The 26,114-nt window shown below is 36.5% G+C and overlaps 1 protein-coding gene across 1 annotated transcript in view; it reads left to right on the top strand.

The window, feature by feature from the left end:
* The first annotated feature begins 208 nt into the window (after positions 1–208).
* Positions 209–26,114, top strand: part of LOC150095045 (uncharacterized) — a 79,506-nt gene continuing 53,600 nt past the window's right edge. The window contains exon 1 of the mRNA XM_090411000.1: positions 209–1,805. Within this exon, the coding sequence (XP_090267126.1) occupies positions 1,127–1,805 (679 nt within the window). The 5' untranslated portion in view covers positions 209–1,126. The remainder of the gene's footprint in view (positions 1,806–26,114) is intronic.

Here is a 26,114-nt window from a genome sequence, read left to right as displayed (position 1 = left end):
ATTTCAGGGCAGTGCCGACCCCTTAACAACCATGAAATCATACGACGACGATGTTCTTCCGACAGTCGACAAGCAACCACCCACCGAACAATTTCCTACGGCTGTTTCCTGTGACGTCCACCAGACGGCGCCTGCTGAGCAGCAGACGAGTTGCCCGTCGACCAATCAGACGCGGGTGTCAGCGTCATCGAGAGGAGCCACACCATCGTCCTCGGCATCCCAGTGTGTCGGTTTTGACAATGCAGCGTTCGATAGCGAATATGACGGAGTTCGAGGCGGTCGTGTAAGCGACGACGATGGGATATTTGACACTGTGAACCTCCCCTCCGATCTACGATGTGCGGAAAGTTGCGACGAGTGCTCTCCTTTGCCCAACAGATCCGCGCAATGCCACGTTACAGGGAAACACATCGCGTTGTTATGCTCTGGTGGAGCCACGGATTGCATATCCTGCAATACCGGTAGGCCTGGTATTGGTGCTTTCGTCAGGTTTAAGCCTCTACGTCTCAAGCAGCACGGCCAAGAAAGATTCCTGAAGAATCGTGGTCGTGGAAAGCCAGCCGAGCAGATTCGAACCACTGCTGCCCTTCACCTGCAAACCACTCGTTCTAGCAGCACAGTTCGTCGTGTGTCTAACCCAAGTGTTGCTATATTTCCGGACTGTGAAGTAGGTCAGAGCTGTACCAGGCTCACCGACTTGCAAGACGGCAGGGATATTTCTGGGCGTGTTACAAACCAGTTTCGAGAAAACGGTGTTGCTGGCTTGCAAGAAGTTGCTGTGTCTGTTGCTAGGCCTAACCGCCATCCAATTGCCGTTGAAGACTCCGATAATGGCCACATCACTACAGTGCAGCGTATAGGTGTGTTTTATTCGGACACCGAGGATTTTGGTGAAGCGTCTAGTGATCATCGATCGCTCAGCCCTACCCCCGTTCGCCCCTCGAGTGAAGAGAGTGGGGAAACGAGGTGGAAGTCGCCCTCTTTACTTGCTAAAGGAAGCGAAACAGAGGTTCCTATTTCGCCATGTAGACTGACCGAACAATTTCCCCCCGAGGGAGTGGATGCGAACACTCCTTCCTGTCACGCAGCGGTGGGGTTGACCCCGCGCAACCCGCCAGGTGAGGACATGGCAAGAGGGACGAATTTAGGCGACTCTATGGGACCGACGCGGCAAACGACGGAAACCCCGAACCCAGTTCCCCCAACGGAACAGCAAAGGCGATTCGGGGACTTCAGGGGAGATCCACTTGGTGGTTCCCGCAGTCGCCATGGCAACGAACGACGGACTAATATGGAAGCGCACGTTGAAGTGGGACCAACGAATGATATGCTCCCGGATATTTTGAATTCTCATCTTCCCCCAGCGTACTCCACTCTGCCTCCCACAGCGGATAGGGGGGGAGGAGGAGGAGGAAGACGTCTCCCCCCGCCTTCTTACCCGCCACCTCCACCACCGATGTCTCATAACGTGCCACCCATCTGCGGAGCCCCGGGAACAGTCCTACCTTCCTGCCCCCACTCTACCCCACGGAGGTCAGTCAGAGGTCGAGGGGGCTTCCGTCCTTTCCCGCCAAGGGACAGGTTACGGACATCTGGAAGGGCACCGGCCTTCGGTGGACATGCCGCCTCTGAAACCGAGGAACCCAAGCATTGCTGTGGAGTGATGGTGACCCAAACGGTCAGTATCCGATGGTTTATTGTAATGATTGCGTTTGTGGGACTGTGTTGTGCCATTGTAGGAACCGTACTTGGAGCTCTGAAGGCGACCGGAAGGGAACATCTTACGGTGTCCTTGCTCATGATAGGTAAGTAGTGAATTCTTAAGTCGTTAACCATAGAATTAGTAACTTCAGTTTGTATGCAAAATAATCATCAATAAGACTCAATGATCTGTGGATAATGATGCCACAAAAAAATGCATCCGTGAGATATAGGTTTGTGCTACCTTTTGATCAATTGTCCAAGGCCATCGTTGATGCAGACTGCGCATGCCCACAAGCAATGTTCAGACACAGATTGAGGACAGCAGTTTTCTTTATGAGTTTTTGTGTTCGTTTCTGAACAGGATTGCAATTTCTACACTCTTGGATGACTCAGGTATCATTCGTCTTGTTGCCGTCTAGTAAACATACCCGGAGTGGCGACACCTGGTGGTATCTTAGGAAAATCACTTAATTAGTTATTAGCAGGAAAGAAGGGGGATGGTGATGAACAGTCTTGAATCAACGAGTTAATTTGCTTATCGGATTTTTATAGAGTGCTACTAAGTAGTGATGCTATCGCCGATTTCGTTTTTTTTGGGGGGGAAGGAGGTCTTTTCTATCAATTTTTCATCCATCCCGGTCTCATTCATCAGTAATATGAAATCTCCAACATAAAAAGTCATTTTCACACTATTCATCTATCTCTATGACAATACATCCCAAGACCTTAATAGATTTGTGAACTATCCTTGACCTCGTTATATTAACTGGCAACGAAACACCTGTAAACAGATCATTTAACACCGAGTCTAGTTCAATCAGAACTAGTTAAGAGGTTGACACACTTCTTATAAAACGACTAGAGGGATATAAGGCCCCTAATTGAAATATAAGACATTTCTATTACTGTGTTTCACTGAGGTTTTGAAAAAAATATATTTTTGTTATGCTTCAAAACATGTTTTGAAGTGTTCATTTAGAGCATGACAAAATGTACTTCAGAAAAGTATATTTTTGTGTGCAATGAATACTTTCGTATTGTATGGTTTGGTGTATAATAAGATGCCATATTATATACGTGTATTTATTATCTAAATACTCTTTCCAGTAAATCAAAAATGGTTTTGTAGGACGTATTCTAGATCTGCTATGACATAACCCACTCAGATTACAGGGATTAAAAATTTGGGGTCAGTTGTTTCGAAATTGTTGGCTCCACTTACTAACTGTTCCAAGATAGCCTACATGTTCATCATGGTAGAAACCAGATAAGGCGCAATTACGGTAAACATACAGCAAAAAATGAAGACCACTTAAAAAAAAATCGACATTGACAATTTTCTCTTGCTAAATTCAGTCTTATCAACAGAATCACCAAAAGAATGGAGTGTGCTCGTTTTAATGGAGTCATTAAAACGTTTATTGTATCTCATTTATGGCGACACTGTTCGTTAAAAAGAGATGACATTTAAATTTTGTTAAGGGATTGTAAATACGGCTGTTTATCTGGCTTTATTACAGATGAATATGCAGTCGAAATACAAATATAAAAGATGTCGATAATAAAAGAAAACGACATTGAAAAACCAAATGAATCAAGCTGTCAACAATGACTTGTATCTTTCAAATGGCAGCAATGATCCTAACCAAACAATCAATGTTTATGCACATTTCAACAGCAATAAATAAGAAACAAAACAATTAGCAACAATGACTTTATTAATAAATTTTGCATTAATTTCATATATTATTTAGTAGTAAAGTTAAATATACACATTATAAATTAAAATTATAGAATAAATATTGAAAAAGTAATTTGAAAAAAAGAAAATTTATAATACACCTTTTTATTTTAAGAATAAAAAACAACAAATTGATTATTTCATTGATTTCTGACGTTTTTTTTCTATTTTATTTATTTTATTTTATTTATTTATTTTTTTTTTTTTTTTGCGAATTGATTCAATTACGCTTTTTCGTATTAGTATCACGTGAGCGTAGATCATATACAGATCTCTTCCGCGTATCAAGAAGCTAAAAGTACTTAATAATTTACCCTCAACGACCATCATGTCTTAATATCAGGCAAAAACGCGAAGCAATTATTGTTTTATTATGTAAGTCACTTATGCCTTGGGTGAGTCTCGGTTCAGGAGTGTAACAACGTTAAGTACAGTGATAAAAATTATGTTAAATGAGTTAGACCTTTCTGGACGTCATCATCCGGGAACTGTAATGATCCCAAGTCATTTGACGCATGTAGGAAAGCAACTACTTTTGCTAAATGTTTGTTTTTATAGTTAGGAAGCCAACGATAGTGGTAGATACCCGTTGCTATCACTATAGAATAACAACATAAAACGAATACTATCTTACCTATACATTAATCTTAGATATTAATGTGAGGAAAAGAATTCTTTTAACAATATTTTGTCTTCAACTACTCCTATTAAGTAAGGTCTTTTGAGTTCAAATAAATCGCTTCTCATAGGGCTCACTTCATTGCATATTTATATCAGTAAACAGGTGTAAAATTTATAATGTTCCAGTGACAGCGGCTATGGGCCGTGATGAAATTAAGGGGGGGGGGGGGTAAATAGCTGTCAAAGTGATGGATGTTTAAGTAAAAATTCTGCTGTACTTAAAGCATACCAAAGGGTTCTTTTACACCGTCAATTTTGTGCCTTCAAATGGCTTGTTTCTTGGGTTACTTCGATCTCCAAGTCTTGCTTCTTGGTCCGATGTACACACTTTGTGTTAAGGGAGAAATCGCTTTGATTATTCCCTTTTATAAAGAGTGTTACCGTGCACTGTAGGAGTCGTAAAAGAGGGGAGGCTGTCTTTCAGAATCGGTCGCTTGGGGTTGAATGGGAGACCTTATAATAAACGCTATGGAATGTCGTCTTTCAATACGAGGGAAGGGGGTGTGGCTATGTTCATCAGACCCCGATGTAAACGGGCGTCAGGGACATAAATGGAAGGGGGGAGGGGGGAAAGAAGAATAAAGAACAGCTCCTTAAGTACCCAGACTACTTTTCTAGCCTAGTCGTGTCTGGATCATCAGTAGCAGAGGGTGGTTGGGGAGAAATTGAAAAGGTCTAACGTCACAGCCCCCGGGATCCCAGTTGGTGTCATGAGAATGATGGGCTTTTGCAGTAGTTTGGCCTCTCCTTCTATTCATATAATGATTTTTTTTTTTTTTTTTGTCAAGACTAGGCAGGGTTTTGTTTGATTCCAAGTCGTGAAGCTTCTAACAGTGTTACTTTAGTACTTAAAACCCATAGATAGTTGTAAAAAAATCAGTAGTTAACTAAAATAATGATTCAGATGTAACGAAGGAAGGAATTGTGTATTTTTGTCATCATCAAATTCCTGCTATGTACAGGAATGTCAAGGGGTGTACAGGATATCGTAGTACTACATGAAAAATTTACATCATTACTAACTTCCTATCTAGTGTTTTACTTCTGACCCAGCTCTCAGATCCATAAGTTAAACGTGGGTTGAACACTGTCTTGTATACAGCTAATTTAGTGTTTTGGCTAATTTCTTAGTTATTCCATACGCATTTATTCACTTCCTACCATACCAGCTTTATTCATTCTGTGTTGTCTATTTCCATATTTAATTTACAATCTCCACTAAAAATTGTGCCTAAATTGAAATGATTTACTTGTTCTTTAAGTTCTCCATTCACAATGCACTTGATATTTTGACTCCTTCTGCCTATTTTCATTGTCATTGTTTGGTTATCTTTCCATGTGTCCACCATGGAGTTCTCACCTTCATACCATATTTATTAAAACAATTCTTCAGTTTAGTCAGAGAATTCTGCAGACATCTCCTGGATTTATTTAAAAGTGTAACATGATCTGCATAAAAGAGCCCAGATTGCATCACCTATCAGATTTAATACCATTTTCCTTCATAATATGATCCATATAGATAATGAATAACAGAGGGGATAATGTACATCCTTGTCTCACACCAGATTTAACATTAAACCATCTTCCTGTACTTCCTTCAATTCTAACTGCTGACTTACAACTCAAATAAAGTATTGTTTGATATAATGCCCCATTGACACCATATAACTGCAGCGTATTGAATTGCTTCTCTCTTGGCACCTTGTCATATACCTTTTCCAAATCGACAAAACTTAAATACAGATCTTTTTTTATATTCCATGCTTTCTCAACTATTTTTCTTAAAGTGAAAATATGATCCTGACAGTTTCTATTCGGCCTGAACATAGCTTGTTCTCCGCCACAATTTTTCTTAGCTGTTTCTCAAGAACACTTGCATAAATCTTACCAGAAAGACTTAGTAGAAAAATTCCTCTGTAATTCTACCCAGGCCTTCTGAACTATGCAGTGCGGCCACTGTAAAACTTTTATACCACCATACTTCAGCATTTCTGGTCGAATATCATCTACTCCTGCTGCCTTTCCACATTTCAAGCCTTTGATGGCTTTTTCTACTTCAAGTATGGATATGTATTCCTGACTGCATGCCTGGTCAGTGTTTTTTATCACTGTGCTGTCATCACTGCTTGTTTCATTTAGCAGTTTTTCGAAGTAATTACTCCATACTTCAAGGATATCCTTTTCTCCTGTTTTCATGTCACCTTTATCATCTCTAACTCCTTTTACAGCACTCTTTCTTCCATTCCTAAGCTTCTTCAACAACCTCCAGAATATCTTACCACCTTCTTAATATTTATTTTCTATATTCTTGCCAAAGTCCTCCCATGACTTTTGTTTAGCTAGTTTTACACAGTGTTTAGCATTCTTGCATTTGTCTCTGTATTCTCTAAGAGCACAAGCTGACTCATTTGCCAGGAACTTTTGATATGCTTTCTTCTTTTCCTTCACTGCCTCTTTAACTTCCTGTGTCCATCAGGGAGTTCTGATTTTTCTATCCTTGCAGACAACCTCACCACGTACCGCTCTGGCTGAATCAATCAGGGTTTTCTTCAAGGCTTGCCACTGAATCTCCAAGGTTTGATTCCTGTTCTCAAACTCTTTCATTTTTTCTTCAATAATCTTTGTGTATTTTAGTCTACAGTTCACATCTGAGAGACAGCTGCTCAACTTTTGTTCGTTTTAAAACTTTCTTACATGTTATTCTTTTCAATATGAAATTCAATTTTATCCTGCTCAAGACTAAATGGGGATCACTTCCACTTTTAAATCCTCTCTACACTATGGTGTCCTGCACCAGGGAGAAAACATCACTATCAACAATAACATAGTCAATGAGACTTTTCTTATTCCTAGCCTCTTCTCTCCATGTGAATTTGTGCACATTTTTATGTTGGAACATGGTGTTAGTAATAACCAGTCCATGTCCTGAGCAGAAATCCAACAGGTATTTGCCATTATTATTAGCTTTGCTCTTTTCTCCAAATTTTCGCAAAACATTTTTGTATGTCTGGCAATCACTTCCTACTCTGCTATTTAGATCCCCAACAAGGTCCAACTTTTCCTTTTTCATTGTGTCAGTTGCTTTTTCTAAAGCCTCAAAAAATTCCTCCACTTCTACCTTAGTAGAACCTTCTGTGGGACCATAGGCACAAATAAGTCTCATTGTCCAGTTCCCCATTCTCATATTTGCCCACATCACTCTACTTGAGACTGACTGCCATTCAAGAAGATTAGCCTCGTATTTTGTGTTGAATACTATGGTTACTCCTTCTTTTCCTTGATTGTCATTTCCTGAATATAACATTTTGTATTTATTGCTCAGAGAGATCTCACCAGTTTTTGTCTGTTTTGTTTCAGTCCCCCTATTATGTTAATCTGGTACTGATTCAATTCTTCTGCTAGTTCCATCTTTTTTTCTTTCAATCGGTGCTTCTTACGTTGCTACCACCAATCTTGAACTCTGCTGATGTTGAGTTGAGATCTGTTTCAGAAGCTAACTTTCCGCTATTTTCCCAGGTTCCCTGATGAAAACAACGGGGGCCTTGTTTAACCGGCGACGCTCCAGCAGGCACGAAACTTTGTCCTGTTGTACCATGATTTTACGTTGAGTTTTAAACCGATAAGAATACAATTTGTTTCGGCTAAATCCCAACTTGTCAGTCCATCCTCGTTCGTAGAGTACCAGGTAGATACCTAACAGGGGTGCACCAGGAATATTCTGAGGCCGAATGATCTCCGTATTGCTTAAAAGGCCGTTGAGGTCTTCTCCCCGTTATACAGCTTTGCCCCTTAATGCAATTTTGAAAAAAAATCAGTTTAAAAAGTTTAATGGTATACTATAAAATTTTTTATTTGTATAAAATTGGAAAATTCCAACACGTGTTTATACCAAAAGACAAATAATAAAGCATTGTTTTCAACAATGAGTCCTTGTAACTTAGCTGGCTGAAATCTAACTTTTGAAAGAAATTAAATGGCTATTATTATTATTTTTTCTTTTGTTATTTATTGCCTATTAAAATAAAACATAATTGTCATAAGTTATAGAAACTAAAAATAGTTCATTTGAACTGTTTTTCCATTCTCGAAAAATTTATGTTTGTGTGTTTTGTCGTATAGCGGTCAATTGAAAAATGTGACATATTTTAAAGGTTTGTCTTTCAGCCCAAGGGTTTCATCTGACCTATAAATGCATGCTAATGATTAAGGTGGCGAATTGACCTAGTGTGTGTGTGTGTGTGTGTGTGTACTGTTGTTACTTATTGCTATATAGGACGAACAAAGTATAAACCGGAACATAGTTAAGAAAAAGTAGATGGATGTCAATGCGATGATATTTATTTTTTAAATAAGTGTTTAAAGTTTTTTAAACTTAACACATCACCTAAATAATATTCATGAAACATTTTACATGCTAGTAAGTAAATAATTCACATTCGTATTGAATCCCTCTAAAACAAATAAATCAAAATCTTATCGAGAAACTATCTTTCAAGGTCCATTGAGAAACTTTAATTTAAATGGCTGTCTAATCCTAACAGACAACACCATTGTTGACATATCTAATGCGATTAACCAAACTCCATTGTTGCGTCATCGTTACGTAATAATTGCGCCATCTTGACTCCTAATGAAAAATGGTTTCTGTGCTTTTATTATTTTTTTTTTCCCCCGGTTTCTTCACAGGGTGTACTGTACTTACCGTTAGTTTATGCGTGCCGCCGACTTTGTTTATTTATATTTTTCTTAAGGCTGTCTGCTGCTGAAATTTAAGATGAGAGTAATGTAAAACTTCTCTATAATGCTGAGCACGTTCTGTTTTGTTGAAACGTAAACCGTTAACATCTTATACTCAGCTGCGGTATTCACGTAGAACATTTAATAAGATATATTAACAAACACGAAAAATATTAGTAAATATTTTATAACATTTAAAAAAAAAACACTTTTTTTTTTAGTTTCAGTCCCTCCCATGTATTCTAATTTATTTTTTCCAAGATCGCATGAAACAATTTTTTTTTCAGTGCTTAGAAAAATTATCTAAGTATTTTAAATGAATATTTTATTTCTTCGCCTATGTGAAATTCTATTATCTTTTTAAATTACATTTCTTAAATAGTACTTTATCTTTTTTTTCAAATTTCAATTTTTTTTGAAAGGATTATATTAATAATTAGAAAAAATTTTCTAATTATTAATTTTTCATAAATTTTGCTTTTTTTTTAGAAAAATAATTTTTTAAAATTGTTTTTCCAAATATAATTTTTAAATTCGTGCAGGTTTTCATTTCTTTTTTAATAAATTCTATTTTTACTTTTATATCCTTTTTTTTTTTATCTGGTTTTGTAATTTTCTTAAAATTTTCTACAGAAAAGAATTGTTAAAATTTGTAAATAAAATGAAAAAAAAATCCATATTTCTAAATCTGTATAAATAATGCCTTAAAGGATTCTTTTTATTTATCGAATTACTTTTTTTTTTTTTACTGCAAATCATCGGACACATTTATTTAACGGGTGTCAACGTTGTGTGCCAAAAGATTTTGCCAAATGTCTTAGTTTCACTTTCCAAAATGGGTCCACTAAAATTTCATAAAAAAAAAAATAAAAAAAAAATCAGGTCAGGTGTGTATATGTTTACCCCCCCCCCCCCTCACAAAAAAAAATCTTTTTCTGGGAATTATCGATTGCATACGGTACCGTGCACAAGAAATAGTAAAAAGCCTTTTTTGGCAATCGCTAGAATCGAAAAGGCTTCGGATGGGAGTGCATGAAAAGAACAGAATGCCGAAGAAATTGTTGCCTCTAAACATCACGCAGAGGAAACAGAAAATATTTAGAAGCAAGGAATGCTTTGCAGAGCCAACTTTATATAGCTAGTATACGTTCTCTGCATGGTTTTATTGTTGTTATTATTATTGTTCGCCATTGTCGTGTAATATCTTCGCGTAAGCAGATTCGATCCGCAGATGTCTTTATTATTATTATTCCAAACTGCACCTTCGTAGTTTTTATTTAATCCAATTCAGCTCTGATTTTGGTATTTTTGTTCCTTCTAGTAGTCCCATATTCTTTCAATCCCATGTTTTTCTTCGCATCCTCTCAATCCGGATTTCTCCATATTTACCTCTTTATCTTTCTATGCCAATGATGTATTTAAGAAGTATATAACTTGTATATTCAAATACAGTCTACTGCTATTCGTCCTTAAAAGGACTGGCTTGATGGGAGAAGCAAGAATGCTTTTCATCTTCCCCATTATCTGTCGAGGAAAATGTAAGGATAGGGTGTTATTGTGCTATGATCATGGCTGGAGAGTAACAGCAATAGCCCAGCCTCAGTTAGACCTTCATTGGCTACAGCATTGCCATCCATTACCCTCCCAGGATACCCATTTTAGTCGCATCGTACGACATGCATGAGCTATATTGGGGCTATTCTTATCCCGGCCACCATAAGGGAATCTAATCTCTTAACGTAATTCCTGTTCAAAATAAAAAGGTGTACTTGGAACATTTACATTTTTTTTTCCTATTTGCTAAATCTTATTATTTTTAATACTTAACTTTTTTTATCTTTTTTTTTTTTTTTGTATTCTAAAACTTGCTTTTTGTTCAATAAATATTTTTAAATATCTTAATCAGTCAATAGTGATAATTAGAAACTTTTTGCAATCAAATAACTATCTGAGAAATAAGAAAAACATAAATACATTTGTATTTATTGTGAATTTTCTTAAGATCTAACCAAATTGTGAATTTTCTTAAGATCTAATCAAAAAAATTCCCTCACACAAATTGAAAAAATATCGAATATTCCTCAATGATATTGAATTAATTGTACATACGATCTATAAGCCTAAAACATTCTATACCATATTTTTGAAAACGTAACATTAACATTAACATTTCTGGCTAGATGGGTGAAGCAAAATTGATTTTCATATTCCCCTTTGTCTTGTAATGGAAGAACATTGAATGGAGTGTTTGAGAGCTATATGCTCGCCCATTGAGGGCAGTGAAGTTAGTTGTGTTCAGCTGAACTTAAAATAGATTTTGGTCTTTTATATTTGTTGATTTCTTCTTCATTATATTCCGAGGCTTCCTTGATTAACGGGTTTGGATGGTTACTTGGCTTGGTAAAGAACTTCTCAGCTAGATTTATGAGAAAGGAAGAGATATAAGGGATATTAACTTCTCTATGGATCTGGGTGTTTTTGAAAACGTTCTTAAAAGAACTGGGCGATGGACTGAGTCTTTATCCCGTCATCTGAATGAAGATAATCTGTGTGGATGGGGTGTTGTTGAGCTAAAAAGCTCTAGTCATGGCTGGGTAGCGGCAATAGCTGAGCCTCAGTTAAAACTTCATTGGCTACAGCATTGCCATTTGTTATCCTGGAAGTCTCAGTCTCCTTGAAAACGTAGTTCTTAAAAGAACTGGGCGATGGACTGAGTCCTTGACTCTTTATCCCCGTCATCTGAATGAAGAAAATCTGTGCGGATAGAGTGTTATCGAGCTAAAAGCTCCAGTCATGGCTAGGTAACGGGCAATAGCCGAGCCTCAGTTAAAACTTCATTGGCTACAGAATTGCCATTCATTACCGTGGAAGTCCTGAAAAGGACATTTTTTTATTTTATAACCCTAAATTCCCCTTCCAGCCTTTGAAAACTTACCACTCAGATTATTTGTTTTGTACATAAGCTATCAATAATTTTTTTCGGTGTAGTAAGTAAAACATTATTACATGCCTTTCTATTAAATTTTAGATTAATTAAATGTAACATTTCTTTATAAATACATACTTTACAATAATGTTATTCAAGAAAAACAAACGTATTAGTTTCAAGATAACTGAATTAGCAGTTTCCTAAATCACTATTCTTAATAAAAAAAAATTTAAGACGATAGTGTTTTGTTCAATTTGCCATAACAAATATATTGCTTAAAGGTAAATTCCTTTCTATAAACCCAAAATTGTTCTTAAATTATGTTAAGCCTATTTCGATTTGATATCCAATATTCTTCCGGTTAATTTTTTTTTCTTTTCACAGTTGGTTGGAATAATTTCACTTTGTAATTGTTTATAGATGATTTTCATGTAATAATTTTTTTTTGTTGTTTTTCAATTTTATACGTAATATATTTAACAACTAACTATAATCATGGAAGAGCCATTATTTTATCTGAAATGTATACATGTTTATGATTAAACCCATAGTAGGCTTCCCAGCATCAAATTTTATTCAATTTTGAATATATTTTTAAAGGTAGTTACACTGAATGTTACCATGGCTTCCATTCTTCTATTGTTGATGGGAGTGGAGGGTTTTTAACACGGTCTTTGACATAATTCTACAGAAAAAGAAATCCAGTGAGGTAAGATCAGGAAATGGCTGGCCATAAAATGTGACCTGAACAAGAGAGACATAAAAATGTCTTTTTCATTTGGAGTCTGCGATCTTTCAAGGTCGCAGACTGCAGCGCCCTCTTCACATTCAGTTTATTTGCGAATAAAATTTATAATTTCGTCTTTTCTATTTCATACTGAATTGTATTTCGTCTAATATAAATGAACCAATATTGAAAATAAGTTTAGGGTTATGTTTGAAAAACAACTATTTCTATGAATTTACAATTGATTTATGAATAATAGAAACATGATTATAGCATATAATAGACATGATATTTTAGTACTGTGGTGTTCTTATCCCTTTCCTAAACGGTTACGTAATTAATGATTATCTAAATTGTTTATTACGCTATCCATTTGGTTGTTTTAATCGCTTGGTTTAGTTTAAATTCAGTCCACTAATGATAAATGGAACGAAACCATATCTTTTAACTTTACTTAGGGCAACAGTGGAAACTGAGTTTGTCAGCCCTCACTATAGCACATTCTGTTGCCTAAAGCTCCCAGTTCTGATATTAGTAGAGATCGCCATGGCAACGATGGTCATTGTTGGAGAAGGCGTAACGTCTGATTCGGAATTGTATGTTCCATTGATAAGAATGGTCATATGTGTAATCCACCATTGATTAGATCTCGTGTCAAAATTCTTCGTTTCGACAACTCCCGCTTGTTTCTAACAGGCCGCTAGTGCGTGCACATTTGCGTGTCAATTCTCACCCCATGCCAACCCGCTTGTCTTGTGTAGACGGATTTGTTCTGGTGAGCGTGAGACATAACATTTGTTCAGTTTTCGCAGTCGTTCCTCAAAATGGATTCGAACTGGCCACTCTTCCAGGCACAAATCAAGATAAGAGCGATGTACTAGCGCGCCCCCTGGTGACCACTTTGGAACTAAAGGGTTTTTTTTTTTTCACACTTTCTCGACAACATCTTCGTGCCATTCATTTTCTTCTTTCTTTCTTTCTTTTTTTTTTTTTTTTTTTTTTTTCCCGGAAGAGGATTTTGCCAGAGCGTTTTCGATTACGTGATTCGACTCTACATCCGACGCACATGTGTGCATGACAACGACTCTGGGTAAAGCACTTTTTTTTTTCGTGCCTTATATCTAAGCTAAGCAGATGCATTATTCATAAAAGATTCCATTTCAAAGTACAACCCAGTTGGATTCCTGTTGCATAGTGGATGAACGCTCTCTGGCGGAGAAAGTTGGAAGCACAAATCGTCATAATTTTCCTTGTGTGTGTGTTGGTTTGTCCCTAACTCATGCTCTTGCACCTGGAGGGGGAAGTGAATTACGAAAATAAGTGTCCATGGAAGAAAGAATAGGTGGGGTGGGTGTGGTAACTAATCATAGTTAGAAGGTGGAGTAGACTGGCAAAAGGGGAATGACGGGGGGGGGAAGGAGGGGCGATCTGGCGGAAGTACTGGGACCGTGTTAGCTAAACGGTCCAGTGGAAATGACACAGTCGAATGTGTGTGTGTCTGTCTGTGCGAGATTAAGTAACCTTTGCATCGGTAGGCTGTATTTCCGGATAGGCAGTTTACACGAGCTTGCTTAACAATGGACAGTTTTAGAGTGCACATTTGCCTTAAAGGAAATGCGTTCACTTCGTAGTGGAGGGGATAGAATGAAAAGGGGGGGGGGTTTCCTGCTGTTTGTTAGTATTGTGGGGATTACCAGTATGTTAGTAAAGATTTACGGAATATCTCAATTTACCGATACTGGATTACATTGTTATTATATTTTATTGTTAACTCTCTGTCAAAAACATCATGGACATTCATTATTTTATTTTATTCTATTTTCCCCTAATTAGTCCGTTTCCTCTCCTGTAACTCATACATGACTTTTTTAATAGTACAAATTAGAAATAAATGGGATATCATAAAAAGATAATTTAACCAACTTTATAAAAATCTATTTAATTGCTTTATAGAATAATAAAAAAAATCAAAATTTCTTAAAATTTTTTGCTTAAATTAAATTAATAATAGAGTACACCCGTAAGTTTTTCATATCGGAATACTACAATAAGGTATTGTTAGGAAATGTTTACTATAATAATATTTAGTGTTAATCATTTTGTTTTAATCTAAACAAACGGTTTTGACATCGTTATGTAGTATTTTGGAATAGAATAAATAGAATCTAAACAAACGGTTTTGACATCGTTATGTAGTATTTTGGAATAGAATAAATAGAATAAATATATATACTTTATTTTATAGCTGGAGATGAAAAATGTATGTTTTATTCACCGCTATGCCGTTTTTATGCTGGATAACCGAGAGTCCATAAGCTACGTTTTTATGCTTATCGGGCATAAGCATAAAAACGTAGTAACATATGGACTCCACTGAGAGTCCATATGTTACCATGTAGCATATGAATTGTACTCTTTATGTAGTACATAAGCTATTAAACTATGATACTAAACACTTCTGGCAATAAACATAATGCTAAATTACGTGAACAGTAGCTGATACTTCATTTGTCCAACATTTCAAGTGCATTCCTGTGATTAGCTTTGAATTCCAGAGTCAAAATGAATGCCATCATGCATATCAATTTTACACGATCTATAATATTTTTTATTTTACTTTTTCCTATAATAACAAACTGTAAGTATTAAATTTAATTTTAAAAAATTTATTATTTTTTATTTATTAATAAAATATTTTTTAAAATTACAAAATAGAGAAAACACCTTTTTAATCTTTTTATATCGTTATATTATATTCTACTAGATTTACGATAGTTTCAACAGTGATCAACGGAGATATCAGAATCACCATACCATTGGAGGGTAATTGGTTGCAGTGCCAATGCCAATGAAGTTCTAATTTAGGCTCGGCTGTTGCTGTTACCCTCTTGCCATGATCAGAGCTTTAATAGCTCAATAACACCTTATCCCTACACTGTCCTCTACAGATAACGGGGAAGATGAAAAGCATTCTTGCTTCGCCCCTTTAAGCCAGTCCTTATAAGGATAGTTTCAACGTAATTATATTGTATATATAACTTAAAATGAAATCTGGATTTGTGTAATTATTATTTATTCATTTTTATAACTTGGGTAACTCTACCTATTAAAAGCTGGAATAATCTTCATTTATTTTTGTCATACTGGAAGGAAGTACATCGGCTGTATAGAATGAATGCAGAGGAAGTCGTGTCAAGAGTTCTTTTGATTGATTAAATCTACGAGAGGCTGAAGGACAACTTAAGAGAAAGTCCTTCAATGATGTTACACTCCTTTGTTATAAAGTGCCACACACAAAATGAACGGTATTCTCCGTGTGTGACTAGTACGGGCCATTTTGTTGATATAAACATTTTATGCAAATATATTTAAAATTTCTCTTTCTAATAATTACAAAAGGAATTTATTTGTTTTAAATATTGAATTCTTTTCTTTTTACTTTGAAATGTTTTGTGGGGGAAAAAAAAATCAACAAAAATTATAAAGACAAAGATCGTATAAAATGCGATTTTATATCAGGATGACCCCCTTCACATGAGGGATATTTAAGATGATCCCATTTATATGTGAGGGAGGGAAAGAAGATATTTCTTGCAGATTTCAGATAACGCGGCCTAATGTTTGGTTTATGTCCGTGTAGAAGATAGAGTAGCGAAAATAGCCACGCACACACACCGCTCTATATTAAGGTCATTCGCCACTACAAAACACCAAGGGTACACCACAAGAATAATTATTGAAGGGAGACCAGGCGATGTGTTCCTTCCACGTATTCTTTAGATTGTTTGGGGGGAGGGGGGGTGCAACTTGAAGGGGTTAGTACAGAAAAAAAAGTGTGTTATTTTTATAATCAGACAAAAGCAATTGTTTCAAGATGCTTTTCTAAGATTAGAAGCAAGAACGTAAAGAGTTTATTTAGTAATAAACTTTTAATCTGAAATACACTTGCAATTATGTACCTTCTTTCAGGTGGAGAAATTACTGTGGGATTAAGAAGCGTGTCTCCGATTGATTTTGGTTTAACAGCTGAGGAAATAGATTAATATATAAATAAAAAATACAGTTGTAGTACTCCAGTGTGATAAAGTAAAGAATGCCTTCGAAAACTATTACATTAAGTGGTATACTATTCCTACTTGTTGATGAATTCTAATAGGTAATCAATTACGTGCAGATTTGCGATATTTAGCTATTCGATAGAGCTAATTTATATGAAACGCATACGGTTTATTTTACATAATGAGAGCATTCCACAGAATTTCATTGGTGTATAACATCTGAGACGATAATTAGCAGCCAAGGACGACACAAAATTATAACAAATAATAATTCGTTGGAATATTAATGTTTGTTTTAACATTAATATTTCACAGATCGATGAATTCCTTGCATCGGTAAATAAATCTCAGACTGACGATTGGGAGTTTGAATATTTCTGTTAAGTATCGAAGTATATCGATAAACACAGAACCCATTCTTCGTAAAGATTAGTAAGGTATTAAATTCCATTCTGATGTTACTTTGGAGGATTTATGAGCTTCGATTTGGCCATTCCCTTAGTTAGAATTTAAACTTATTTGGGAAAGGAAATTTTAATCTCGATAAGAATTGTTGGATACTTTCAAATGAAAAAAAAAAGGGGGGGGGGTTGAGTTTTAGATGGACTTGAAATCAAACAAGAAAGTGATGGTAGATGTTCTGTTTTGTTTTTGTTAATGCAAGAGCTATCATCTAAAAACATCGCTGTAACAGAAGTCGATTGAAATATAGTAAAGGAGAAATGTGAAGTATACGTCATCCATTAGGTTAATATTATATGGATGGTTTTCTATATTTCACTGGTTGTATGTCTCGTGGGATTAAAAAAAAATCCACTTTATGGGGAGGATAAACTATCCCACCTCTTCAGGTATGTTTTTCTGCATATCCAGTACATTTCACTGCAGAGGCCTTCCTAGTAGACGAAAACTTCTTGCATCTTCCCTCGGAGACTTTAACTCACTTTTTTTTCTTTCTTTTTTTTTTTTCATTTCAAAAGCCTTTATATAAGATCATCGATTTCTTAAAGGACAAACCCAGGCGTTTCCGATCTTACTAAGTCTTTGAAAGAAGAGTATGATTCTAATAAACGATTCTGCTCCATCACATCACACTTGTTCGCTCCATGCCTTTCCCTCTACATGGAAACTACTTGTAGACAGGGTAAAGGAGGATGAGTTGTGTTTTATGACAATTTGTGGTAATGAGAAAGGAAGTAATAAATAAAATCAATCTTTTGTTTTCCTAATACATCAGGGCTCTTATCGATGTAGTTGCAGGATCATATTCCATAATTAATTCTTGTTCTGCTGTATTTGAGTGAGAATCCAGTGTTTTACTTCAAATCTTCGATGAATGTATACCTCTATAGATAACGATCTGGATATGTTCAAGCGGCCAATTCAGCAAGGCAGGTAATTTGTAAAGGTTGAATACTTAAATGATACTGAGGTTTCTTGTCTCTATGCGTGGGCATCCAGAAGCTGAAAGCAATCGAAAATAATATCAATATGGATACTTTCTGACATATTTATGCGAAGAAGTTTAATTTCTGTGGATTAGTTAAATATGTATTGTAGACATATCATTCATTATGATGATGTGTTACATGTTAATACGGAAATGAAGCCATGAGTTTTGAAATTCTCTGCCGGGGAAGGATGAGTATGATACCATGCCTGTATTCACTAGCATGGTATCATACTGTTTCGATTTTTTTTTAATATAAACAAAAAATAAAATATGACAAATGCAGACAATTTCTTTGATCTCCAATACCTTTTTTTATATATTTTTTAAAAGCCTTCATTTCATATTAATTACAGAACCAAAACTGAACTTATCTTTGATATTCACGCAATAATTAAAACTATTTTACTAATGATATTTTCATGAAACACTCAGGCATAGATAGATGTATAAACTACGTTCGTAAATAAACAGATAGACAAATTAAAAAAACACTGAAAAAGAGAAGAGGGGAGTCTAAACACAGAACAAATTGGCAAACGATGTTGTCAGTTCCAAACTCATATCTCAATTACTCCGTCCATCTTTCTGGCAGTGAGCGCTGGGTATGAGATTAATGTGTTGGCGACACGCGATGTGCTCGTATTACCATCATGCAATCAGAATAAACCGTTCACTAATATAATGCAAAAGGAGCTCGCACAGTATTCGGAACGTTCGTCCTAACTAAAACACGAAATTCATATGTGCATGAAAACTATTAAATAAAGCACAAAATACTCCAGACATCTCCTCTATAACCCTTCCCTACCTTCAAGAAAATAGACTCTTCTGTTGCCAAAGATAGTCCTTGTTCCTATGAGCCTTTTGTAGGAACTCAATTTAGTATGCAATCTCTACATCAATAACTCCAAAATTCTTAGGATTCTTTCAACTAAAAAAAAAAAAATGAAGTATTGAGGGATTCAAGTACAACGTATTCACTACCACTTCTTATTCCCCCCCCCGCAAAAAAAAAAAAAAAAAACATGGCTAAATTCACCACATACGGATGTAAGAATTTTGCACTAAAGATTTCGAACAACTCAAGTTTGTTCGAGTCTATCGATTATTGGTAAGAATTCTATTGGAATCAGATATTTTGTTACGCTTTTTCCAATAGATCGCTGTTGTTCAGCCATTCGCGAATAATATTCACTGTTGTCAAAGTGATAAAGTAGATAAATAAAAGAAACCGGAATGGGGGGGGGAGAGTTAACATTAATTTTATTCGAAGCAGGAAAGTACACCGTTTAGGCCTAACTGTATGACATACGACGACCCACTTATTATGTTCGCTAAATGTAAGTGACAAAATCCTAAAGGAGGTTGCTATAAGGGGAAGGAAGAAACCCTGGAATGAAAGAAATCTCGTCGTGTACTTTATGCTGGGTCACGACCCAGCGGAGCGTCCGATCAAGCGGAGAATAGCAATAGTTCTGCATCAGAAGTTCGTGTAAGTGGATCTTGGGCCACACACACACACATAAACAAGTTATTTTTGCTTTTTGTTTCTAGGCCATAAGTGATGTGCAAACTATGTTTGCTTCTCTTTCATTTAAATACCTCATAGGAGGTTCTAGATGTAGTTTTTAAAATCTCCTCAATCGCATGTCGATGTAGTTGAATTAATTTGTGTTGTTATTGCGGAGAAATACTGACCTAAATGCATTTCAAATGTTTGGTGAACCATAGTGCTAAATGGACATTGGCCTAATTATATCATTTAAACGGTGTTCCATAATTTACACGTAACGGTAGTGACATCTGTCGGCGGGAGATAGATAACAAACAACACAACCAGTACATGTCAAACGTAATAGGAGTTTATTCTTTCTTCCTAATTGTACATTTTTTTAGAAATTAATTGATTAATGGTCATTAGGAGACAAAGTTCTAAAGGGATGTGATTTTTTTTAATCACGTGTCAGTTAACAAATGGCCCTTATGTGACGATAACTAAGGTCGTTGAGTTGAAGCTGCAATTCTCCAACTTCCACGGAGATCTTGTTGTACAATGGATGCAATGAAGGTGGTAGAAGAGCAATTGTACCACCAGAGCAGCACACAGTAGTTGTATTGCTAGACCCAGGTTTCGATGACAGCAATGGAGAGCTTCCACTGTTGCTATGGTAACTGCTTCTGCCTTCTCTTTCATCCAGTGATTAACTTGCCAGTGGAGTGAGCATGTTCGGTTGCATTTCGAAATCTGACTGGTCGCCAGGCGTATTTGAGGATGTTCTTTATCTCCGCTACATGTTTACATTATTAAGAATGTTCCAGCCAAGCTCTCTACTGCCGAGTACTGATGCTAATTTATCTTTTCCAAGTCGGAGTTATATATAAGTGAAACACGTCACTGAGTAATCAGCTTCCTGAAATATTGATAGCTAGCTTAAGTGCGAAATAATGTGGTGTATTTTACATTAGCGAAAGTGTAACATTTTAAACCCAATAAAATCAGATTTTCTATTATCTATTTTAATCATTTATTACAAGTAGCATTTGGTAATATATAATAAATCGTAATAAATATGGCGCTAAGGGGTAGACTTGTGAAATTTACGTTTCCTATAGCGAAACCTAACAATGGCTACAGTTTCCCCCATGATTCCAAGCGACATAAATCGAGAGAAACATCCAGTGCATCTGCGATTCGAATGACGTCACTAGTAATCGTTTTCCGCGCATGCGTCCTTGTTTCTATCTTCAGACTTTAGACCCAAACACGCTCTTTAAAGTCGAATATGTAAATTCCTCTCGAAACTAGTGGGATTCCTCCACTTAGCCAGATGGAGAGGTGGGGGGGGGGTGAAGTGAGAGAGAGAGAGAGGAGTAGGGGATTGATCTATGCCTCGAAAAACCCTCCTCCTTTCTCTCTATCTCGTTCTGTATGTGAGTCAGTTAATCGATAGACATATGGTCACAGCAGCTGGCTTAGCCAAAGAGGAAGTTGTCTATGACGCTATACCAGGGAGGAAATAGGGGAGGTGGGGGGGGGGAGAAGGAATAACAGACGCTATGGATGTTGAGGGAGGAGGGCAAAGAATGGCGGGAAAGCGCTCTCACTAGGATTTTTTTTTTTTTTTGCAGAAGTTCTGTGGACGAAGGCATATCGGGTCATAGTATATGAACTGTACACTTGTATAGCGTCAAGTCCTTTATAGCATGTCGGAGTGTAGTTAGCGGGCGGAGAAGAAGTAACCACAAAGAGTGTACGACTGTTGGGGTCGACACTGAAGGACAGTCGGAGAAGTGATGTAGACAACGCACGAAGTCCCTGCTTGTAGCTTCTGGCTGTTAGAGTTGGATGTTTCTCGTCTCTAGTCATCCACATATATCGATCGAATTCACGTAGCTTTACTGTGTCGTAGCAAGTATTTTTTTTTTTTTTTTTTTAAACCGGGAAATGGGGTAGAGGGAGATTATATTTAAATTAGACTACACTCAATTTTTCTGCTGGCGACATGAATTTCAAGAAAAATAATTAACTTTTATACCGTGGGATTTGATGTTTGGTGTTAGGAAAGGTATAGAAGTTTAAGGTAGGGGGGGGGTATTATAGCCTAAGTTCCCTTTGCTAATTCGTTCTTCTAAGCCATCAGCCCTCACACGTATCTAAGGAAATATCTTTTTTTGTTTTTACAGATTTAAAATGAAGTTTATATGGTTTATGTCGGTTGCTATAGTAACGAGTTTTGGGTTGTGTTTTCTGATTTTTTTAATTTTATTTTTTTGCCGTATATTTCGTGATAAAATTCGATAAAATAACATTTTCTATTCCTTAATTAATAACTTTGAATATCCACTACTGCAATATATAAAAATTGTCCTAGATTTTTTTTTTTAATGTTCGTAACAGTCCATAGACTCTAAGATACCTAATTAAGTTCATTTAATAAAAATAAATTCATGTCGTGGCTGAAATATTTGGGAGCTTGTCAACTTCGTGTTGCAACTACAAAATCCCTTTTGTGGGGCTTTTAATTGCTTCTTTTTTTTTTTTTCTTCATCCATCGGAGATACATTTAAGAAAAATTTCAGAATTTGAAAAGTAATTAATAACCACTAAAGATTTCATCAGAACTTAAAATGAAATAGACTAAAACACACATTACAAAAAAAAAAAAAAAAAAATCATTAAAACCGGTCGATGAAAGGGTCGATAAAATCCTCTATTGATTCCAGACCTTAACATTCTTAAAACATTCCAAGATGAATTTATGTCACTTTGAATCTCCATACATCGATCTAAGTAATTTTAAATTAAAAAGATTCGAGTCAGCGCCTTCTAGCGGTAGCAAAAGACATTATATCAAACATAAAAAAAAATTTCTAGTATACATTATGTATACTAGAAAACGAAGTAAGAACCAAATCGATAGATCTGGAAATTGACCAAAAAAGAAATGGAATAACCAGACGTAGAACAGATAGCAATCTTGAATTCTAAAGCTCAGTACACTACCAACATAAATCGTGTACATCATTTTCCTTGCAAGTATGAGATACTTCGAAGACATCATTACATCTTATGCGTTTCTAAACCTTACAAGGTCATTGGCTTCAACTGTGTGCTTTGGGAACAGTAGCTACGTCTACCAACTTGCTATACACCAACAGAGTCTATGATTACAACTGTTCTACTTTTTTTTTTCCCCCTTTCTGTCTCTCTTCATGATGGTTTTTTCTTTGATAAAAATCTGCCTCTTAGAACAACAGATGTACACGCCTCTGGATGGGGAAGATATCGTGAACAAAGAGTAAAATGTTTGCAGTAATGTAGCATCGTTGAATGGAAATCCCATACTCGTCAACAGTAGAAATGTGTGCCCCTCACTGATATCCCATTTCGTTCGTAGCAACACGCTAGAAACTTGAAGTCTCATTGATTAATGTTTATCTCATGGTAATAGCGAATTGGGGAGAATTTAAAGTCCCTTATTAATTCATCGACCTCTTCATAATAACACCTTTCGTCTCTTTACTACTGGGACAGTTCCAGAAAACTGGATAAATATAGTTTTCGCCATATCAATCTCGACTGACTCTTTATGGTACGCTATAAGCTGAAATTAGCATTAAACGAGCGATTGCAGCGCACCCTTGTGTTCTCTCAAAAATACATTTCTAGATTTTTTTTCGAATATCAACAACTACCATTTCTTAATACACACGAGGGTGCGCTGTCATCGCTAGTTACAAGCTCGTTTAAATGAAATGTCCAAGGGTTTTTTTTTTATACAGTTTCGTTGCTATGACAACCAGTTTTTTTTTATTTCCGTTTTTTTTTTTTTTTTTTTTTTAGTGATAACTTTATTTTCTGTGTTAGGGATGTTTTGAAATTGGAATTAGTTAACAAAACGTCACAGAATGGAATGGATAACAGGAGTGGGGGGGGGTTTGCTAAGTGCGCGAGCAGCTCTGATCTATGATAGTCTGTATAATTGTTTACAAAAGTCGTTTCCTAAGCAAGCGTTTTTTTTTTTTTTTTTTTTTTTAAACCCTTCTCTTTTACCATCAATGGTGTGTCATACTTTTGCTCGCGCCTTTCCACCCTCCCGCCTTTGAACTCTGTAACAGGCTTATAAACGTGTATCTCTGAGTGAGGTTAACTTATACCTGCGAGGTCATCAGTTCCAGGCTGTCGCCAGTACGCTTAACATTGACTGTGATGAAATAAACTGCGTTCGAGTAGCAAAGCTTGAAGGTAATGAACACAGACTCATTCAGGGACCAAGAAAACGGGAGGGGGGGGGGAGAAGAAATGGCTTTGTGCGGCCATCCCGCAGTTCGCCACAATCTCCGCTGGTTGGTTGCATAATAATCGAGGCAACACTCTGGTACTGCCTTGTGGGCATGGCGTCTGTGTGCTTCTTCCTTATTTCCACCATGACAGCGTCACGTGAGCGTTGAACTCATTTTTGATGTTCCGGCTTAGCTCAGTGGGTTGCCTATTTTCCAGTCAGAGTGAGGGCCAGTTAATTTTGACGTCTTCCATGGAACGTAGCGATAAAACGCTTTCATTTTGGGTTTTCTATTGCGACTCGTTAAGGGTCTAGTTCATCGGTAATAGTGGAGGGCGTATGAAAAGTGATTAGCATAGCAGCACGGAAAGAAAATATATAATTGGAAAGATTGTTACCATGGTAACACACGATGTATTATATTATCAACCAGTTTTTGGGTCCCATAAGGAGATTTATACTTTTGTTTTTCCCAACTGGTATATTAATCCGGTTTAAGTGTACCTTAACGATCAAGCTCGCTTCTAAATCCACAAGGGGGGGGGGAAGAATATCCCCACTTATGATATGCATTTACATTCAACTGTTCGTTAATAACGATAATTACGCTTAATATGCAACAAAGGCGTGTCAAGAGGGGCCACAGAAGGGGGAGGGAACGGACTTCTCAGAAAATGCTATAATTTCTGCCTGTCTTAGATGTTGCTCATTCCATCCAGATGTCGTTCAGGAAATGCAGCATCATGTCCCACCCACTGTGCTATTCTCTCCAAGGACAATTTCCAAGTATGCTGACGAAGGCTACGGGATGTTGTAATCTCATTAATGTGCCAAAAGAAAAGAAACGAAGAAAGTACCTGTGCAGTACGTATAGAAAACATGATCATAGCAGTGTACGAGATGTATGGAAAGAGTTGTTACCATAGCAACATGTGTAGGATGTGGAGAAAGACATGAAAGCTACATTTTCGATTTGTGTTATCATAGAAGGGGTTACCATAGCAATATGCGAAAGATAATTGAAATAGGCTATTATGAAAGACATTACCACAGCAATATGTGTATTTTGGTATAGAAAAAATATTGCCATAGCAACAAGAGGTGCGAAAGACATATGCCAGCCACCAATGTATGTATATAGGATGTGTTGGATGGCATGCCCTAGCAACATGGGAGAAAGAAATAGCAACACGTTCAATATATTCGGAATGCGTAGTTACCATAGCAACAGGGCATGTTAATGTGGGTGATAATGACGAAGCCATTCCTTGTTCTTCTTTGTGTGTGATCGCTTGTAGGATATTGGGGAAAGTCCCGGAATTTCTCCGCTGGATTAATTAGGCTACTTAATTAAGTGATTACCTTCTCCTGGCTGGTTGTAGTAGCGGGCGGAGACCACTTGATGATAAGATCACTGTCTTGTCTTCCACCGATGCACTTCTTTCAAGGGCTAGTTGTAATGCCCTGTCCTTTGATCACGTGTCTTTAATTGACTTTTCTCGGCGTTCGGTGGGATCAAAAGGGTAAGTTCTTAGTTTATTCTGCTGCGCGGCTCTTCAAAGACGCTGCAACGCCCTCTTGTGTTCATAATAAAACTAGTGAAATATATATACATATATATATATATATATATATATATTTTGCAAAGTTTATTTTTCACGGTTTCCATGACAACTGATTTTTTTTTTTTTTTTTCCCCATTTCTGTAACGGCATACCATTTTATGATATTTGTATCGGCTTGGGAAATGTCAAGATATAAACTACAGCACCAAAAAAGATAACGACCCCTTCATCCTCCAAACCCTTTTTTTTTTTCCCTCCACGGTTTTAGAGAACTGAAAGTTCGTTCGTTGGATGAATCCATAAGAAAAACAGAATAAAAGGAACCACACAAAGGAGGCTTTTTTGGAAATGGGTCGCTTCGCTCTGTGACATGTCGGTAACACACAACACCTAGTGGGAGCAATTATTGGAGGGAAACGAAGCAAAGACCTCTTTCACCTACTTCGCAACTCGTTAAAAAAAAAAAAAAAAAAAAAGATGGGGAATAGAAAAATTTCACCATTATTTCTCATTCTGCAACGTTGCTAAATCTCTCAACGAACAAACATTAAAGATTAATTAAAATTGCATTCAATTTAAATGCACTCAAAAAAAAAAAAAAAAGGCGCCTCCCAGTAAAAGGACCTCAAAACCCCATTCTTAACCTTCTTATAGGCAGCTAATCTGTATTCTGTATACAGGAAAAATTTGTTAATTCAGTCATTGATAATTTCGGATTAGCAGTTCTCAAATC

Source organism: Typopeltis vanoorti, chromosome 21 (assembly GCF_054136105.1).
Source record: "Typopeltis vanoorti isolate ZY-2024b chromosome 21, IOZ_Tvanoo_1.0, whole genome shotgun sequence".
Taxonomy (NCBI): Eukaryota; Metazoa; Arthropoda; class Arachnida; order Uropygi; family Thelyphonidae; genus Typopeltis; species Typopeltis vanoorti.
The sequence above is the reverse complement of the archived record's forward strand: the minus strand, read 5'-3'. Positions and strand labels throughout refer to the sequence as shown.